The sequence below is a fragment of the Coregonus clupeaformis genome, chromosome 12 (assembly GCF_020615455.1).
Source record: "Coregonus clupeaformis isolate EN_2021a chromosome 12, ASM2061545v1, whole genome shotgun sequence".
In the NCBI taxonomy this organism is placed as follows: Eukaryota; Metazoa; Chordata; class Actinopteri; order Salmoniformes; family Salmonidae; genus Coregonus; species Coregonus clupeaformis.
In genome coordinates, this window is record NC_059203.1 from 51,950,172 (window position 1) to 51,969,674 (window position 19,503).

At 42.8% G+C, this 19,503-nt stretch overlaps 1 protein-coding gene across 1 annotated transcript in view; it reads left to right on the forward strand.

The window, feature by feature from the left end:
* Positions 1 to 1,800: 1,800 nt before the first annotated feature.
* The window catches only part of LOC121578388 (macrophage-stimulating protein receptor), a 28,972-nt gene continuing 11,269 nt past the window's right edge, over positions 1,801 to 19,503 (forward strand). Inside the window, exons 1-7 of the mRNA XM_041892745.2 lie at positions 1,801 to 1,910; positions 5,098 to 6,413; positions 16,278 to 16,454; positions 16,706 to 16,828; positions 17,336 to 17,506; positions 17,714 to 17,877; positions 17,988 to 18,123. Of these exons, the coding sequence (XP_041748679.2) occupies positions 5,202 to 6,413; positions 16,278 to 16,454; positions 16,706 to 16,828; positions 17,336 to 17,506; positions 17,714 to 17,877; positions 17,988 to 18,123 (1,983 nt within the window). The 5' untranslated portion in view covers positions 1,801 to 1,910; positions 5,098 to 5,201. The remainder of the gene's footprint in view (positions 1,911 to 5,097; positions 6,414 to 16,277; positions 16,455 to 16,705; positions 16,829 to 17,335; positions 17,507 to 17,713; positions 17,878 to 17,987; positions 18,124 to 19,503) is intronic.

Here is a 19,503-nt window from a genome sequence, read left to right on the forward strand (position 1 = left end):
CTGCGCTGAAGACGTCTATATCAGTCCGCTAATACAGGACTAGTGAAGGCCCAGTGCACTACTTTTGTGAAAAAAATATAAACTAAATGTATTACCAGCATTTGTAACTTGAGTCTGATAATTATCTGTACAAAACAGTTAATCTGAATATAAAAGTACTTGCTTGATATGTTTTCCAGATTCTTGAAATACTTCGCAAATGCAACTTATTTCTATGTGAAAACTAAAATGGTCTATTTATTCCTTTTTAGTAGACACATTTATCCAGAGCAACTTACAGTAGAGTGCATACATTTTCATACAGGTCCCCCGTGGGAATCGAACCCACAACACTAGCATTGAAAGCACCATGCTCTACCAACTGAGCCACATTATCACATCACATACTCAATTACTGTATTGTGCATTGTTTTTCTTCATGGTGATGGAAAGTCTACAGGTACAAACCTAGATGACCAGCCTATTTACAATACAGTAATGTACATCTACATTAAGTGGTTTGTAAGGATGGTAAATTAATACTGCATAAAAAGTGGTTGTTTTCCATGTTATTTGATCAAGAAAAAATATGTAATTTGATGCTTTGTGTCTTTGCCCATAACTTTGCACTTTTTTATGTAAATGTTTGAGGACAGGGACTTGTTCCTTCTGGATTCCATTAGAATTACAATCACAGAGAAAGGGACTGAACAACAACTCTTACAATTCCAGCTATTGAATCCTGAAAGATACTGTTCTTAATTATACTACTACCTTTCTTGCTAAAGTGGAGATGCTGAAAAAACATGTTTGCCCACGCTACAGATGTCTATATCAGTCCGCCAATACTAGTAAAGGCCCAGTGCAATATATATATATATATATATTTTTTTTTAATCAGGGGGTGCTGCAGCACTTTTTTCGAAAAGTGTACTTTGGCTTCATAGGTAAATGTTTGGATATGTGCACCATGGTGGAAGGATATGTTTTTTATGTATTTTGAAAGTGAGGAAGTAAGACATGAGTGCCTTTCTGACAACATTGACCCATGCCTTTTGTATCTGTTCCTGGTCCCCCAGAAGAACACGGTTTTAATAAATCTAGTCAGTGGCTAAATGTCCACACTTACCATGAAGTAATTGAGCTTGCTATTCTTTTAATGTCTTGTTGATTTGACAACTATATTTATTTTACATGTAAAGAATAATATGGGCGGCAGGTAGCTTAGTGGTTAAGAGCGTAGTGCCAATAACCGAAAGGTCGCTGGTTCTAATCCCCGAGCCGACTAGGTGAAAAATCTGTCGATGTGCCCTTGAGCAAGGCACTTAACCCTAATTGCTCATGTAAATCGCTCTGGATGAGAGCGGCTGCTAAATGACGTAAATGTAAAATGTAATATTTTTGTTCCTTGAGACTTTCCATTCTTTCCTGGGATGTGTTTGAGTTTCTTATGATAGCAATGCATATCTGGCAACTGTCTGCAGGCAGGCCTATCCCACAGCATCATTCCTTCTGCCAAGAATGCTTGGACATACTGTAGTTGGGAATGTTGGGTCTCCTGTACCCCTTACACCCCCGGAAGTGTGAGTGCGTGATCTCTTGCTTTCATGAGTGTGAAAATTGCTGTCCTTCAAGTGACTTCAGATCAGGATCTCAAGAGAGTAAAAAAGCATCTGGATCTTACATAGGAAAGAAAAGAAACCTCAAAACTGAGATTGTGCAATCAAAACCAGTGCATAATTCCTTGCCGTAGGCGGGGCATGTGAGGAGTGGACACGGAATTTCTGAAATTGCTCCATAATTGCGCACAGAACGGGAAAAGCGTGTAATAGTGCCACATACAACTAGACAACAACAAGACAACCGGTGTTGTGTCTGGGAATCAAGACTTTTCAGTTAACCTGGATGCGCGGCATAATTTAAGCACTCAGGTATGTAATGGCAATCTGACTGGCATATGACTTTACACCAATTCAGTGCGTTTGTAAATTGTTTATACAGTGTCTATAAACATGCATGCCGGTTGTTAGGCTACCTAGTATTTTGCTCTCCTTCTAATACCAATTCATCCTGACTGAGATTTTTCCATCTGAATTATTCTTCATCTTCCTCGTGACATAGTAGGCAAAATTGCAACTCATACTACATTTTTACGCTGCTCTGTCGTTCGGGAGAGGCTACGCCTGTTGCCCAAAATGATGACATATGTTAGGCAGCAGAGAGTGGAGACGAACGGATTCGGTTACATTTAAAAAAAAATGTTTTAGTCATTTAGCAGACGCTCTTACCCAGAGCGGCTTACAGTTAGTGAATACATACATTTTCATACTGGCCCCCCGTGGGAAAAGAACCCACAACCCTGGCTACCAACTGAGCTACAGGGGACTTTAGTCAATCTTCATGATGAGCGCGTCGCAGCTAGCTAGTGCTTGTGGCTAGAAACTTCAGGGAGAATTTGAACCTTGTCTGCCGAAATTGGGATTTGGGGAAGGGTTCAGAATCATTCCGTTTTATCCGTTTTATAGTGTTCTTAAAAAAAAAAATGTTTTTACAAAAATGTAGACAATGCTGTAGTTGTAATTTTTTTGTTAAAATCACGCTTTAGCTAAAGACAGTCGTTTTTAGATGGGCTAAAACTACTCCAATAGAAATCCCCGATCACGCTATAAGCACATGCGTAGGAACGTGTCATAAGGTCTAACGGTTGTCTCGGGCCGAACTGCGCATATCCAGGCCATCAAATCAAAGGCACTGGTTCGATATAAAGTAGTTTTTTACGAGCTTGGAGTAATAACATGTTCAACTACTACAAATCTAGGATGTGCCTTTCGATTTCGAGAAAATTAACAACTAAGGACGAATTTTTCACTTCTCTCATTGACTTCTCAAACCCAAACCTGGTCTGTTTCGCAAGCGTTCCCGGAAGTCACGCGATGTTGCACCTATGTGTATAGAAACTCTCTTTCATTCTGACAAGCACTTTCCTATAGTAAATATATCAGACAATGTAATGAAACATATGAAATAGCGTTAAACAAAGTGTTAGGTATTATTTTTTAGTTGAGGTAAAAACGAGACTCCAAGAATAATACAGTACATTTCCGCAGGTACGTCAACATGGTGCATGTTTTGTTTTGTCCAACTTTGAACAAGTTGGCATTTCCCATAGAGTGCAACTCTAATGACTCAGTCTGGACTGCTACTCAAACATTTAAGTCATGCATACCAATCTGTTTGCATAAATATGAAATCATGTTTAAAATGTTTGCACAAAAAAACACTCCCTCAACCACAGATTGTATTAGCAAACCTTCCCATCCCCCAATAATACACATACTATCTTGTCTCTTTTACAGCACATTCAGGGAGAGCAAAGTAAACAAAACTGTGACTCACTGGTCATTAAAGGTCCTATCCCCAAGTTTAAAAAGCTGAATACATCAAGCCACTGTAGTTCTCTGTTTAGTTCACGCCCTCTCTTTCTCTCTCTTGCTCTCTTTCTTTCTCTCTTTTTCGCTCTTTTGCTCTGTGTCTCTCAATTCAATTCTGTTCAATGGGCTTTATTGGCATCAGAAACATACGTTTACATTACCAATGCAAGTGAAATAAATAATAAACAAAAGGGAAATAAACAATAAAAAATAAACAGTAAATATTACACATTTCAAATGTCATATTATGGCTATATACAGTGTTGTAATGATGTGCAGATTGTTCAAGTACAAAAGGGAAAACAAATAAACATAAATATGGGTTGTATTATCAATGGTGTTTGTTCTTCACTGGTTTCCCTTTTCTTGTGGCAACAGGTCACAAATATTGCTGCTGTGATGGCACACTGTGGTATTTCGCCCAATAGAAATGGGAGTTTATCAAAATTGGATTTGTTTTCAAATTCTTTGAGGGTCTGTAATCTGAGGGAAATATGTGTCTAATATAGTTATACATTTGGCAGGAGGTTAGGAAGTGCAGCTCAGTTTCCACCTCACAGCTCAGTTTCCACCTCATTTGTGGGCAGTGTGCACATAGCCTGTCTTCTCTTGAGAGCCAGGTCTGGCTATGCCGGCCTCTCTCAATATCAAGGCTATGCTCACTAAGTCTGTACATAGTCAAAGCTTTCCTTAATTTTGAGTCAGCCACAGTGGTCAGGTATTCTGCCACTGTGTACTCTCTGTTTAGGGCCAAATAGCATTCTAGTTTGCTCTGTTTTTTTGTAAATTATTTCCAATGTGTAGAGTAATTATCTTTTAGTTTTCTTAATGATTTGGCTGGGTCTAAGTGTGTTGATGTCCTGGGGCTCTGTGGGGTCTGTTTGTGTTTGTGAACAGAGCCCCAGGACCAGCTTGCTTAGGGGACTCTTCTCCAGGTTCATCTCTCTGTAGGTGATGGCTTTGTTATGGAAGGTTTGGGAATCGCTTCCTTTTAGGTGGTTGTAGAATTTAATGTCTCTTTTCTGGATTTTGATAATTAGCGGGTATTGGCCTAATTCTGCTCTGCATGCATTACTTGGTGATTAACGTTGTACACAGAGGATATTTTTGCAGAATTCTGCATGCAGAGTCTCAATTTGGTGTTTGTCCCATTTTGTGAATTCTTGGTTGGTGAGCGCACCCCAGACCTCACAACCATAAAGGGCAATGGGTTCTATAACTGATTCAAGTATTTTTAGCCAGATACTAATTGGTATGTCGAATTTTATGTTCCTTTTGATGGTGTAGAAGGCCCTTCTTGCCTGGTCTCTCAGATTATTCAAAGCTATGTGGAAGTTACCTATGGCGCTGATGTTTAGGCCGAGGTATGTATAGTTTTTTGTGTGCTCTAGGGCAACGGTATCTAGATGGAATTTGTATTTGTGGTCCTGGCAACTGGACCTTTTTTGGAACAACATTATTTTTGTCTTACTGAGATTTAATGTCAGGGCCCAGGTCTGACAGAATCTGTGCAGAATATCTAGGTGCTGCTGTAGGCCTTCCTTGGTTGGGGACAGAAGCACCGGATCATCAGCAAACAGTAGACATTTTACTTCAGATTCTAGTAGGGTGAGGCCGGGTGCTGCAGACTGTTCTCTCTTTCTTTCTTTCTCTCTCTCTAACTCTCTCTCTCTCTCTCTCCACACAGAGCTCCTGCTGATCCCCAGAATGTTCAGGAGGAGAGGAGAAGTCTCCTTTTCTTGTCGTTGTAGGTAACAGACTGTAGCAGTAGCAGTGGAGTGTGGAGTGGCGATGGTCCCCTGGGCCTACTTCCTGGTGACATGCATGTGGATACAAACCCTCAAAGCCTCAGGACTGGACACCTGTCCCAGGACCCCTTGCAAGGAGGTGGATTTCACCGTTAGCTACTCGATACCCCACTTCCAGACAGCCAAACCCATCCAGAACATAGTAGTCAACCCGTACAAGCCTGAGGTTTATGTGGCTTCTCAGAATGTAATTGAGGCAGTGAGTGAGGGGCTCAGTAAGGTATGGGAGCTGAGGACAGGCCCAGTGGGCACTCCAGAGTGTCAGACCTGTGGCCTGTGTGGCATCGAGGCTGATCCTGAGGACTCAGTGGACACGAACAATGAGGTCCTGCTCTTGGACCCATCATCTTATCTTATCTCTCTGTACTCCTGTGGGAGTTCTCAGCATGGGGTCTGTTACTTACATGAAATTAACGCTGATGGTACCCCACCTAAATCTGAATGTCTCTTCAGGAAGGATGCTAACTCACCCTCCGACTGCCCTGACTGCCTGGCCAGCCCTCTGGGCACTGAGGTCATCATCGTGGAGCAAGGCTACACAGCCCTTTTCTTTGTAGTGGCTACACTCAATGAAAGTGTGGCACAGAGGTATGGCAGATTGTCCATATCGGTCCGCCGGCCACTGTCGACCCTGGACGGCTTTGACATGGTCATGAAGGGTCTGACCGTGCTCCCTGAACTACAGAACTCCTACCGGATCGACTACATCTACAGCTTCTCCACACAGGACTATGTCTACTTCCTGTCTGTCCAGAGGGAGAACTTCCTGGAGTCCTCTCTGTATCAGACGCGACTGGGCCGTCTGCCGGTGAAGGACACAGAGGTGTGGATGTACCGTGAGGTGGTGCTGGAGTGTCGCTTCGAGCCCAAACGCAGGCGGAGGAGGAGAAGGACGGGGAGCAAGGTGTTCGAGGACGTGGTGTATAACAGGCTGCAGGCAGCCCACTTCAGCCGGGCCGGGAAGGAGCTGGCAGAGGAGCTGGGGGTGGGGGAGAAGGATGACATTCTCTATGGGGTGTTTGTAGAGACAGATGACTCTGGGAAGCCCTACAGTAACTCAGCCCTGTGTGCCTTCCCCATGGCCAACGTGAACAGGGCCATTGATGAGGGGGTGGAGGACTGCTGTAGATCCAGCCCAGAGCAGCTCTCCAGGGGGCTCTGCCACTTCCAGCACGGCGAGAGCTGCCCTCATGAGGTCAGTGACAGGCCTACTCCGCTCCGCTCTGTTCTACTCTGCCAGGGCTTCAATTGGGTAGTTGGTGAAGCCTGATGGTAGACAGGAATATTTAATAGTTTGATTGATATTCAACAGTACAAAATCTGATATATAGGTTATTCTTATTGCATTGTCTATTAGATGTCCCAGTACTATGAGAGGAGGAAGTCAGGTGTATGAGAACAGGGAGGAAAAGAGGGAGGGAGGGGTGAATGAGTCAGATCTCACCAGCACAATTGCCACACTGTTGTTCTGCTCTTTTGAGTTACAATCATGGCTATTACCATGTGCTGAAAGGGTCGGAACTGTTGATACTACCTCAGTACATGAAAGCCCTGCTATCTTTGTTCCTGAAATCTTAACGATGTTAGGTTACGGTAGACTTGATCTATTGTATGATGCCCTATGTTTGAGCAAAACAAATTAAGCTGTTTAATAATATTATGACTATGACCAGGTTACAGTATGACATTAATTATTACAGAAGAAGAAGAATGAGAATTGGAAATGTAGTGTATGAATAGTTGGAAAAATAGACAGCAGCTGTATTCAAACAAACTGTATTCATTTAAAACAATAGTGTTTGGCTGTGCAATATCCGCTGTCAAGGTGTGGTCTTATCACTGTGACTTTTAAACTTGACACCTCTGAGCTCATAGGACTATGTGTACACCTGCAGGTATGGTGTGCCAACTCAGAGGTTATAAATGGTGTTCATAAAGAGACGGAATGTGAAGGGGAGGGAGTGTATCCCCGTGCCTGGCTCCTACACGTTTTGTATGTGTGCATGGAAACAGGCACACGTGACAGACAGAGAGAGCAAGCACAGGAAAGAGCAAGGAGCAGGGAATGGCCTCCATTTAAAGTAGCTGTGTCACTTCAAAGCATTTTACTGTCTGACTCAACCAATAGAGGAAGAACAGTGTGTGGGGTTACTGTTTATAGGAAGACTCAACTTATTCCATCTCTGAGATGTTTTAAGTGGATGACGCCATGAGTTGTCTGCTGTCGTTCGTCAGTACTGTCATTAGTGTTTAAGTCAATAAAGTACACTGTTACAAAAGTGTAACAGCCAGCCATATTGTCAATGTTAAACATTTCAATGGATTATAGTATTTGTAGGAGAACTCAAAAGAAAAGCTGGGTTAAAAACAACCAAGCGCTGGGTAAATAGTGGACAGAACACGTATGGTTATCTTTGACCCAGCCAGTTGGGTCACTTGAGCTATGATCCACCGGGTTAGATCTGTTCTGTTATATTGTCAGCACATGTTAAGGTTGAGCACTGACACTTTTGTATCTTAATGAGGATTGCACAAGTTGATTTCCTATGCATATCCCAGTGTTGGGTTAGTTACCACTTTGTTATGATGTTGAAATAATGTTATTCATTGTATATTAAAATATGTAATGTGCAAAAATATTGAAGGGAAAGGTAAATTTGCAGTGCACAAACATAAGATGAATGGCCTATTGGAAGCCATGCCCCCAATAGGCCATGCCTCCTGAAAATAACCTATTGATTACATAAAAAAATACCCATCTGCTGGGTCAACCCAGCATGAAAGCGAATAGAAACCCAATTGATGGTTAAATTAACCTTTTTTTGTGTAATCCAAAGGCATGGCCTATTGGGGGCGTGGCTTTCAGAGTTATTTTTGGCCACATGTGAGAGTAAATGTCATTCATCATCATGTTAAGTTAGTAAACTGCACATTTAAATTTTCTTTCAATATTTTTGTGCATTACACATTTTAATATAAAAATGTATGACATTATTATTTAAATATTATAACAAAGTGGCAACTGTCCCATCGTTGGGATATGCATAGGCATTTAATGAACTCATTCTCTTGTGTACGCCTTATTAAAGCTACAAAAGCATCAGTGCTCAACCTTAACATGTGCTCAACCTTAACATGTTGTCAATAGAACAGAACAGATTAAGTATGAGAAAAAAAAATGTATGCACTCATTAACCGTAAGTCGCTCTGGATAAGAGCGTCTGCTAAATGACTAAAATGTAAAATTTAATTAACCGGAATGACATTTACTGTCATGGGTGGCCAAAAATATATATCTGAAAGCACCGCCTCCAGTCTTCTGATCTTACCCGGTGGATCATAGCTCAACTCTGCATCAACAACCCAACTTAAAGAAAACAATGGGTTGTTTGTGACCCAACTGGCTGGGTCAAAATCACCCAACGTGTGTTCTGTCCAATATCTACCCAAATTGGTTTGTTTTTAACCCAGCATTTTTTTTGAGTGAGTGGGGAAGATCAGATGAAAATGTGTATTGAAGACACTCAAAATAATGGTAGAGGCAAGTCAGGGTAGGTTAGCTAATTGCACTGTGCTGAAGTAGCTTTATTTATGTTCAGCCGTGTTTGTGTTGGTATATCCTGCTAAAATTCCACTCCATGCTTAATAGTGATGGTGGAAAAAATAGATACAGTAACATATCAGGATATTATTTTTGATGATATATCGTATCGTATCATTTTGACAATATAATTTTAGCGCTAGTTGGCTATACCTTTACCAAAACTCCAGTATTTGTCAGCGGGTGCTGTAGGTGGGTGTGGTGCAGGAATCAGGCGCAGGACGCAGAAACTCAGTCCAAAAGACTTTAGTGAACAATCACTTAGAACACGAGCCAAAAAGGCCGGAGGCGAGAAAATACGCACACAGGCGTAAAACAAAATGCGCACTAACATGTGCGAGAACCCTCCCAAACAGAGGAGGAAAACAACGAAGCACAGACAACCAACAGTAGCGCAATCACACACAACACATGACAAACACAACGAGAACTTATAGGACAAATAATGAACGCTAAACGATAACAGGTGTACAACATCAAGACAAAACCAAACGAACATCGAAACATACAACGGTGGCAGCTAGTACTCCGGAGACGACGACCGCCGAAGCCTGCCCGAGCAAGGAAGAGAGGCAGCCTCGGCCGAAACCGTGACAGTATTTTCCATCATAGCTTGTTCTCCATGTTTTTAAATAGGGAGCCAATTTGTTTTAAGCAATATGTTTGGAACATCGAATCGCAATAAAATCACAGTATCGAATCACAATACATATAGAATCGTGAGAATTGTTTGAATCGCAATACATATCATTTCGACACCTAAGTATCAGGATAATATTGTATCGTGAGGTCCCTGGCAATTCCTAGCCCTAATTCTTGATACAGTACGCTGCTAGTTCTGGGTGTTGCTGTATATATTCAGAGCCATATCCCTGTAATGCTTAGAGAAGATCTCATGTCAAGTGTTATTGAAGTGTTGTGGTTCCAGGTTCACCTGACTAATCTAAAGCCTATTCTTTTAGGGTGTTGCTATAGGCCTGCAAGGGCTAACAGTCAGTATCTATGTAGATAATGTGTGTGAAATGCTTGATAGAGTGTGTGATCTTAACAGATAGGTCTATTTTCTGGGTGACCTGAACATTGACTGGTTAGCAACTAGCTGTCCTTTCAAGAGGAAGCTTCTAACTGTGAATAATGCCTGTAATATTACACAGGTTATCACTGAACCAATTAGAGTGCATACCAATAGTGTTGGATCTGTGACATCCACTTGCATTTATCATATCTTCACTAATGCTGCAGAGCTTTGTTCCAAAGCAATATCAGTTCCCATTGGCTGTAGTGACCATAACATTGTGTCAATAACAAGGAAAGCCAAAGGTTGGGCCTAAAGTAATTTATAAGAGATCATACAAAAACATTCTCAGGACACTTTTGTTGAAGATATATAAAAAAAAATGTATTGGTCTGATGTGTATGATGAAGTGAATCCATATTTTTTAAATTATTCATGCCAATTGTTGATAAGCATGCACCTGTTAATAAATTAACGGTGAGAACTGATAGAGCCCTCTGGATTGATGATGAAGATAAATATTTTATGGTTCAAAGAAATGATGCAAAAGTGAAGGCAAACAAGTCAGGCTGCGCAGCTGATTGGTTGACACACAGTAAATTGAAAAATGTTGTGACTAGGGCTGTGGCGGTCATGACATTTTGTCAGCCAGTGATTGTCAAGCAAAGAACTGCCGGTCTCACAGTAATTGACCGCGAATTAACATAAACACATTTAGCATCTCCTGTCTTCCACACAACCCACTGATGCAGACCTTTAGAACATCTACATTTTAAAAAGTCTAATAAATCCATTTAATATAGCCTACACCATCACAATAAATCCATTATTTATTTTAGACAGGTCTAAAGAAACATGATATGAATAAAATGTCGTCTATTTCAGAAGAACATAATAGCATACTCTGAGATGTCCTTATGTTAGGCCCTGATTTGGCTATGCCATATGGCTGTGGGCTACACTCGTTCATTAAGCAGACAAGATTTGCTTAGAATTCCGTGGCATTATTTTATATTATTTTATGGTATGAAGAATCAAATTGAACATAGCTGAATAAAATAGAAAGGATATATTATCCTAACGATTTGAGGGAGTGTGCACATGCGGCTATTCTGTGTTGAGCGGTTAACAAAGAAATACAGTGAGGGAAAAAAGTATTTGATCCCCTGCTGATTTTGTACGTTTGCCCACTGACAAAGAAATGATCAGTCTATAATTTTAATGATAGTTTTATTTGAACAGTGAGAGACAGAATAACAACAAAAAAATCCAGAAAAACGAATGTAAAAAATGTTATAAATTGATTTGCATTTTAATGAGGGAAATAAGTATTTGACCCCTCTGCAAAACATGACTTAGTACTTGGTGGCAAAACCCTTGTTGGCAATCACAGAGGTCAGACGTTTCTTGTAGTTGGCCACCAGGTTTGCACACATCTCAGGAGGGATTTTGTCCCACTCCTCTTTGCAGATCTTCTCCAAGTCATTAAGGTTTCGAGGCTGACGTTTGGCAACTCGAACCTTCAGCTCCCTCCACAGATGTTCTATGGGATTAAGGTCTGGAGACTGGCTAGGCCACTCCAGGACCTTAATTTGCTACTTCTTGAGCCACTCCTTTGTTGCCTTGGGTCATTGTCATGCTGGAATACCCATCCACAACCCATTTGCAATGCCCTGGCTGAGGGAACGAGGTTCTCACCCAAGATTTGACAGTACATGGCCCCGTCCACTGTCCCTTTGATGTGGTGAAGTTGTCCTGTCCCCTTAGCAGAAAAACACCCCCAAAGCATAATGTTTCCACCTCCATGTTTAACGGTGGGGATGGTGTTCTTGGGGTCATAGGCAGCAATCCTCCTCCTCCAAACTCGGCGAGTTGAGTTAATGCCAAAGAGCTCGATTTTGATCTCATCTGACCACAACACTTTCACCCAGTTCTCCTCTGAATCATTCAGATGTTCATTGGCAAACTTCAGATTGCCCTGTATATGTGCTTTCTTGAGCAGGGGGACATTGCGAGCGCTGCAGGATTTCAGTGCTTCATGGCGTAGTGTGTTACCAATTGTTTTGTTGGTGACTATGGTCCCAGCTGCCTTGAGTACATTGACAAGATCCTCCCGTGTAGTTCTGGGCTGATTCCTCACCGTTCTCATGATCATTGCAACTCCACAAGGTGAGATCTTGCATGGAGCCCCAGGCCGAGGGAGATTGACAGTTCTTTTGTGTTTCTTCCATTTGCGAATAATCGCACCAACTGTTGTCACCTTCTCACCAAGCTGCTTGCCGATTGTCTTGTAGCCCATTCCAGCCTTGTGTAGGTCTACAATATTGTCCCTGACATCCTTGGAGAGCTCTTTGGTCTTGGCCATGGTGGAGAGTTTGGAATCTGATTGATTGATTGCTTCTGTGGACAAGTGTCTTTTATACATTTAACAAGCTGAGATTAGGAGCACTCCCTTTAAGAGTGTGCTCCTAATCTCAGCTCATTACCTGTATAAAAGACACCTGGGAGCCAGAAATCTTTCTGATTGAGAGGGGGTCAAATACTTATTTCCCTCATTAAAATGCAAATCAATTTATAACATTTTTGACATACGTTTTTCTGGATTTTTGTTGTTGTTATTCTGTCTCTCACTGTTCAAATAAACCTACCATTAAAATTATAGACCGATAATTTCTTTGTCAGTTGGCAAACGTGCAAAATCAGCAGGGGATCAAATACTGTTTTCCCTCACTGTAGGTCCTCCTAAATCATTTTACATATTTAGCAGACGCTCTTATCCAGAGCGACTTACAGTTTTAGTGAATACATATTTTTATTTTATTTATTTTTTATACTGGACCCCGTGGTAATCGAACCCACAACCCTGGCGTTGCAAACGCCATGCTCTATCAACTGAGCTACATCCCTGCCGGCCATTCCCTCCCCTACCCTGGACAAATTGTGCGCCCCCATGAGTCTCCCGGTCGCGGCCGGCTGCGACAGAGCCTGGATTCGAACCAGGATCTCTAGTGGCACAGTTAGCACTGCGATGCAGTGCCTTAGACCACTGCGCCACTCAGGAGAATCATGCTTAATTTAGAGTTATTTATCCAACTTTAGTTGTGATACAAATGTTGGGCTATATGTTTTTTATTTTTAATACATTCTAAGGCTGCATGATGCGACTCTAATGATGATTTGAAAATGGTGGCATGAAAGGTATGAGCTCTGCTTTGTTTCTGACGTAGGCTGCACACGCTTCATCAGTCTCTCATTCACAATTTGACAAGCACTTGATAATGCCTTGAATATCCCGGCAGCATCCCCTTTGTGTGGCCATAATACTCCCTAAGAAAATCCATGTCTTTTGTGGCCAGTGGCCGTTTTGCCCTTGGGGCTGAATATAATAATTATAATGCCCTTCTCCCGGCTGCGTGCTCCGAAGCACCTCTCACTCACATGGCTCTCTCAGATATCTCAATTCTTATTAGCCAATGCCGGTCACGTGATCGGGTCCTTCTCACAGGCATCTCGGGTCCTTCTCACAGAAGACATAGTACAAAAGTTGACCTATTCTATTGGTCAACTTGTCCTTCTGTGCAATAAGTACATATTCCAAACACAGTCTGGGACAGTTGTGGGATGCGATAGATCTCAAATTAATACAACCACTAGCATAATTATTATTTTTTTAAACATTGAGGCTGATGAAACAGATCAGAACATTTAGCTTAAAATGTTGAAAAACTATTAGGCTATTTCTTCACATTATAAGCACAGCAATGCGCACACGGCAGTAGGCTAGAAGCGCAAATGTTCCAAAATGCCATCAATTAGCGGGAAAACACCATTCTCAAAAGTGACGCAAATGCGATTATGCATTTAATGCTTTATTATAAAGGTACATTTCTATGGTGAAAATGATCTTCCCCAAACTTGAAACTCACGCGCCGCCTATGTATGCCAGTTAGGCTCTACACCCGTTGTAAAGCGGATTAATGTGCTTCATTTTAAGAAGTTATTTGGCCACTTTAGTTGTGATACAAAACGTATCAAAACATATAGGCCTATGGGCTAGGCTACATGAGGTGTGCGACTATGATTAGAAAAAGTAGCCAATAAAAAGGCATGTGCTGTTTCTGGCCTTACTGCACACAAGCTGGGCATCATTCACTAGTGATAATACTGTATATCATTCACAAGTGATAGGCTACTATTGTCACCCATCAGACTATTCTTGATTTAATCTTGTATTTACATATACTAAATAATATATGTGTGAAATTAGTTTTGATTTAGAATGGACCATTATCATGCACCTGTCTCGATACAGGGGCAGTGGAAAAAAAGAAATGTAATTTATGCACTTAAATAGCGAATGGAGGACGCTTTTCCCGTGATTCATTTTCATGCCAGCCAGGTAGGCTATACTCCTGTTGTAAAGCGAAGCAATGTGCTTAATATTAGGAAAGTTGATAAATAAATATAGGATCCTCCTCTTTTTAATAGAGGCCATCAAAAGTCGGTGTTCTCAAGCAATTGCATAGCCTATAGAAATGTAGCGCAACATGAGCTCATGGGCTCTCATTAAGTGTTTGATTAGATTTTCAATTACATTTGCATTGATGTCAGAGTGATTAGAGGGACAATAGAGTGCTGAGTACCAGGCAATTAGCAAGTTTGGTAGGCTATTAATGACCATCAGCAGCATCAGAGCTTGGAAAAGCCTAGTTACCGTGACCTATGGTCACGTGGAATTTGACTCCGGTCATGACTCGTGACCGCCGGTGTGGCGGTGATACAGTCACCGTAACAGCCCTAGTTGTGACTAAACTTATAAAAAAGAAGAAGAAATTACATTACCAAATCAAGATCAATGACATAAAACACAATGGAAAAATACTTTGGAGTACCTTAAATGATATAATGGGCAGAAAACCCAATTCATCTCCATCATTCATTGAAGTTGATGGGTCTATTATAACAAAACCTTTAATATTGCCAATCATTTCAATTACTATTTCACTAGTAAAGTAGAAAAACTCAGAAATGAAATGACATCAGTGAACCATCATATTTTTGTATAAAAGCTCAAATAATGATTGAGAAGGATTGCTGTTTTGAATTTGGTCAAATTCACGTTGGAGAGGTGGAAAAACTATTGTTATCTATTGTCAACTAGGGCTCGTCTCCTGAGTGGCGCAGTGGTCTAAGGCACTGCATCGCAGTGCTAACTGTGCCACTAGAGATCCTGGTTCGAATCCAGGCTCTGTCGCAGCCGGCCGCGACCGGGAGACTCATGGGCGGCGCACAATTGGCCCAGCGTTGTCCAGGGTAGGGGAGGGAATGGCCGGCAGGGATGTAGCTCAGTTGATAGAGCATGGCGTTTGCAACGCCAGGGTTGTGGGTTCGATTCCCACGGGGGGCCAGTATAAAAAAAATATATATATATGTATTCACTAACTGTAAGTCGCTCTGGATAAGAGCGTCTGCTAAATGACTAAAATGTAAAATGTTTCACAACACTCTTAAAAACACCAATATTCAGATTGAAGAACTACTTTGGGTGTTTCAAGGTACTTCAATTCCGTTTTGAAATACATTCTGTGTATCATAACGCTTACATTTGGTTTACATTCAACCCCCCTCCAAACACCAGATATCAGCTTTGGTGCACTACTTTTCATGGTTTTACTACACAAAGATGGTGTTTTGAGTCTTTCTATTTTAACAGTGTGAAGCCATGGTTCACTACTTTTTTATAACCTTTTTCCTTTCCGTGACAGGGTTGTTAGGGCTGTGCTCTGTTACAGGGGTGAGGGCTGGAGGTGCCAGGGCTGGGGTACATCCTCCCTCACAGTGGAAGATTCCTCTCTCCACTTCCTCTGTGTGTGTGTGTGTGTGTGTGTGTGTGTGTGTGTGTGTGTGTGTGCGCGGGAGGGAGGGTGGGTAGGTTCAGGGGTTGTCTGAAAAACACTATAAAAACAAATCAGATTAACTTATTGCAGTTTAATGGAGATTATGACAAACAATAAATATAGCCAAAGTAAACAACAACTATGTAATGTAAAATAAATCAGAGGATACACCAATAAACCAATCTCTGTCGTAGCCGGCCGCGACCGGGAGACCCACGGGGCGGCGCACAATTGGCCCAGCGTCGTCCAGGGTAGGGGAGGGAATGGCCGGCAGGGATGTAGCTCAGTTGGTAGAGCATGGCGTTTGCAACGCCAGGGTTGTGGGTTTGATTCCCACAGGGGGCCAGTATGAAAAAGATAAAAATAACTATAAGTCGCTCTGGATAAGAGCGTCTGCTAAATGACTAAAATGTAAATGTAAAAAGGGAAGTGGAAATTGTGTGAAATTAGTACATTTACATTACATTTAGCAGAGTACTCATGTCTGAGTAGTCAGTCAGTTTGAGTAATAATGTTGTTGTCTCTATGTGTGTTGTGTCTGTGCAGAGCTCAGAGAACAATGCCACATGCAGGGCCAGTCCCACCCTGGTGTCTAAACCCTACTACAGAGTGGACCTCTTCAACAGGTACATGAATAATGTCCTGCTCACCTCAGTGCTGGTTACCATCATCGGGAACAACACTGTGGCACACATTGGCACCAAGGACGGCAGGCTGCTACAGGTACAGTCACTGTGTGTGTGTTAGTGTGTTTGTGTTACAGTAAAGTCACTGAGACGTCTAGTGGGGGTAGATTGAGCTATATTTAAAAATTGTACCATGTGCATGACTGTCTTTTCTCAAGTGTTTTCCAATGAAGATCATTAGCTCTCTCAGCACTTTAACCAACCTAAGTAGAATATATTATAAATCCATTCCTTTCATATGTCTGCCATGGCTCAATGATATAACTGTAGTGTATTTGACTGTTGTAGCTCATCCTGAGGAGGTCAGGTCCTATCATCTTTGCCAACTATTCTCTGGGTGAGGAAACAGAAGTGTCCAGGAAAGCTGCTGTGCAATCTGATGAGTCCTTGCTTTTTATTGTTGGAAATAAGGTGCCTTTTCTATTCAATCATAAATGCTCATTACCACACTTTGCTTATTTGTTTTACTTTTGACTTCTAAAGGCAGAGCATACTGTAATAATGTATTTCCCACTCCCTTTATTTTCTCTCTCTCTTCCCTCTCTCCCCCTCTCTCTTCCTCTCTCTCCTGTTCTCTCTCTTCCCTCTCTTCACCCCTCTCTCTTCCTCTCTCTCCTGTTCTCTCCTGTTCCCTCTGGTCACACCTCTCTCTTCCTCTCTCTCCTGTTCTCTCCTGTTCCCTCTGTTCACACCTCTCTCTCCTGTTCTCTCCTGTTCCCTCTGTTCACACCTCTCTCTTCCTCTCTCTCCTGTTCTCTCTCTTCCCCCTTCTCTCCATCTCTTCACCCCCTCTCTTCCTCTCTCTCCTGTTCTCTCCTGTTCCCTCTCTTCACCCCCTCGCTTCCTCTCTCTCCTGTTCTCTCTCTTCCCTCTCTCCCCCTCTCTTCACTCCTCTCTCTTCCTCTTTCTCTGTAACAGATGTTCAGTGTGTCTCCTAAAGGGCCAGGATGTAAACACTTCCTGACCTGCTCCACATGCCTGGTAGCGCCCAGGTTTATAGGGTGTGGCTGGTGCTCGGGGGTGTGCTCCAGGCAGGAGGAGTGCCCCACCCAGTGGAAGAATGAGTCCTGTCCTCCCGTTATCACAGAGGTAAGACTACTGGGAGTAGGGAGTGGCTCTTTTAAACCGGTCCTCTGTTATAAATGTCAGAACAACGACCACCAAACACGTGGGTCGAAGAAACCAACACATTGGCAATAGAATATTTGAAAGTGAGTAGTTGAGCATTTGAAGAAAATGTGTAAAGCATTTGTGGAAATGTCAACTGCATCTGATTGTATTGTATTGGGGATCCAGTTTTTCCCAAAGACAGCTCCCCCTGATGGTGAGACAGAGCTTAAGCTGTGTGGCTGGGAGTTCCAGTCTCCTCTACGACCAGCCATCATCAGCAAGGAGACCCACCTGGTGAGGGTGGGAGAGACCCCCTGCACTGTGCTGTCAGAGAAGAGCAATAGTACACAGTAAGTAACAGACACATCTAAACTTCAAATCAACTCCGTCAAATCACCTCATCATTTTGTTATTATTTAGGCTGTAGTCAACACTGATCTTTCACCCTGACCACTCCTAGACTGGTGTGTAGAATTCACCCTAAGATTCCAGGTCCATACCAGGATCTCAACATCACTGTGGAAGTGCATGAGGGGAAGGTGGAGGGACGCTACTCAATCCAAGGCCAGGCCCAAATTACAGGGTTCACTTTTGTGGTGAGGAGGATCACATTTATTTTACTGTTGACACAACTTTTCATTCAAAACAATATACACTGCTCAACAAAATAAAGGGAACACTAAAATAACACATCCTAGATCTGAATGAATGAAATAATCTTATTAAATACTTTTTTCTTTACATAGTTGAATGTGCTGACAACAATATCACACAAAAATTATCAATGGAAATCAAATTTATCAACCCATGGAGGTCTGGATTTGGAGTCACCCTCAAAATTAAAGTGGAAAACCACACTACAGGCTGATCCAACTTTGATGTAATGTCCTTAAAACAAGTCAGGCCTCCACGTGCCTGTATGACCTCCCTACAACGCCTGGGCATGCTCCTGATGAGGTGGCGGATGGTCTCCTGAGGGATCTCCTCCCAGACCTGGACTAAAGCATCCGCCAACTCCTGGACAGTCTGTGGTGCAACGTGGCGTTGGTGGATGGAGCGAGACATGATGTCCCAGATGTGCTCAATTGGATTCAGGTCTGGGAAACGGGCGGGCCAGTCCATAGCATCAATGCCTTCCTCTTGCAAGAACTGCTGACACACTCCAGCCACATGAGGTCTAGCATTGTCTTGCATTAGGAGGAACCCAGGGCCAACCGCACCAGCATATGGTCTCACAAGGGGTCTGAGGATCTCATCTCGGTACCTAATGGCAGTCAGGCTACCTCTGGCGAGCACACGGAGGGCTGTGCGGCCCCCCAAAGAAATGCCTACCCCACACCATGACTGACCCACCGCCAAACCGGTCATGCTGGAGGATGTTGCAGGCAGCAGAACGTTCTCCACGGCGTCTCCAGACTCTGTCATGTCTGTCACGTGCTCAGTGTGAACCTGCTTTCATCTGTGAACAGCACAGGGCACCAGTGGCGAATTTGCCAATCTTGGTGTTCTCTGGCAAATGCCAAACGTCCTGCACGGTGTTGGGCTGTAAGCACAACCCCCACCTGTGGATGTCGGGCCCTCATACCACCCTCATGGAGTCTGTTTCTGACCGTTTTAGCAGACACATGCACATTTGTGGCCTGCTGGATGTCATTTTGCAGGACTTTGGCAGTGCTCCTCCTGCTCCTCCTTGCACAAAGGCGCAGGTAGCAGTCCTGCTGCTGGGTTGTTGCCCTCCTACGGCCTCCTCCACGTCCCTGATGTACTGGCCTGTCTCCTGGTTGCGCCTCCATGCTCTGGACACTACGCTGACAGACACAGCAAACCTTCTTGCCACAACTCGCATTGATGTGCCATTCTGGATGAGCAGCACTACCTGAGCCACTTGTGTGGGTTGTAGACTCTGTCTCATGCTACCACTAGAGTGAAAGCACCGCCAGCATTCAAAAGTGACCAAAACATCAGCCAGGAAGCAT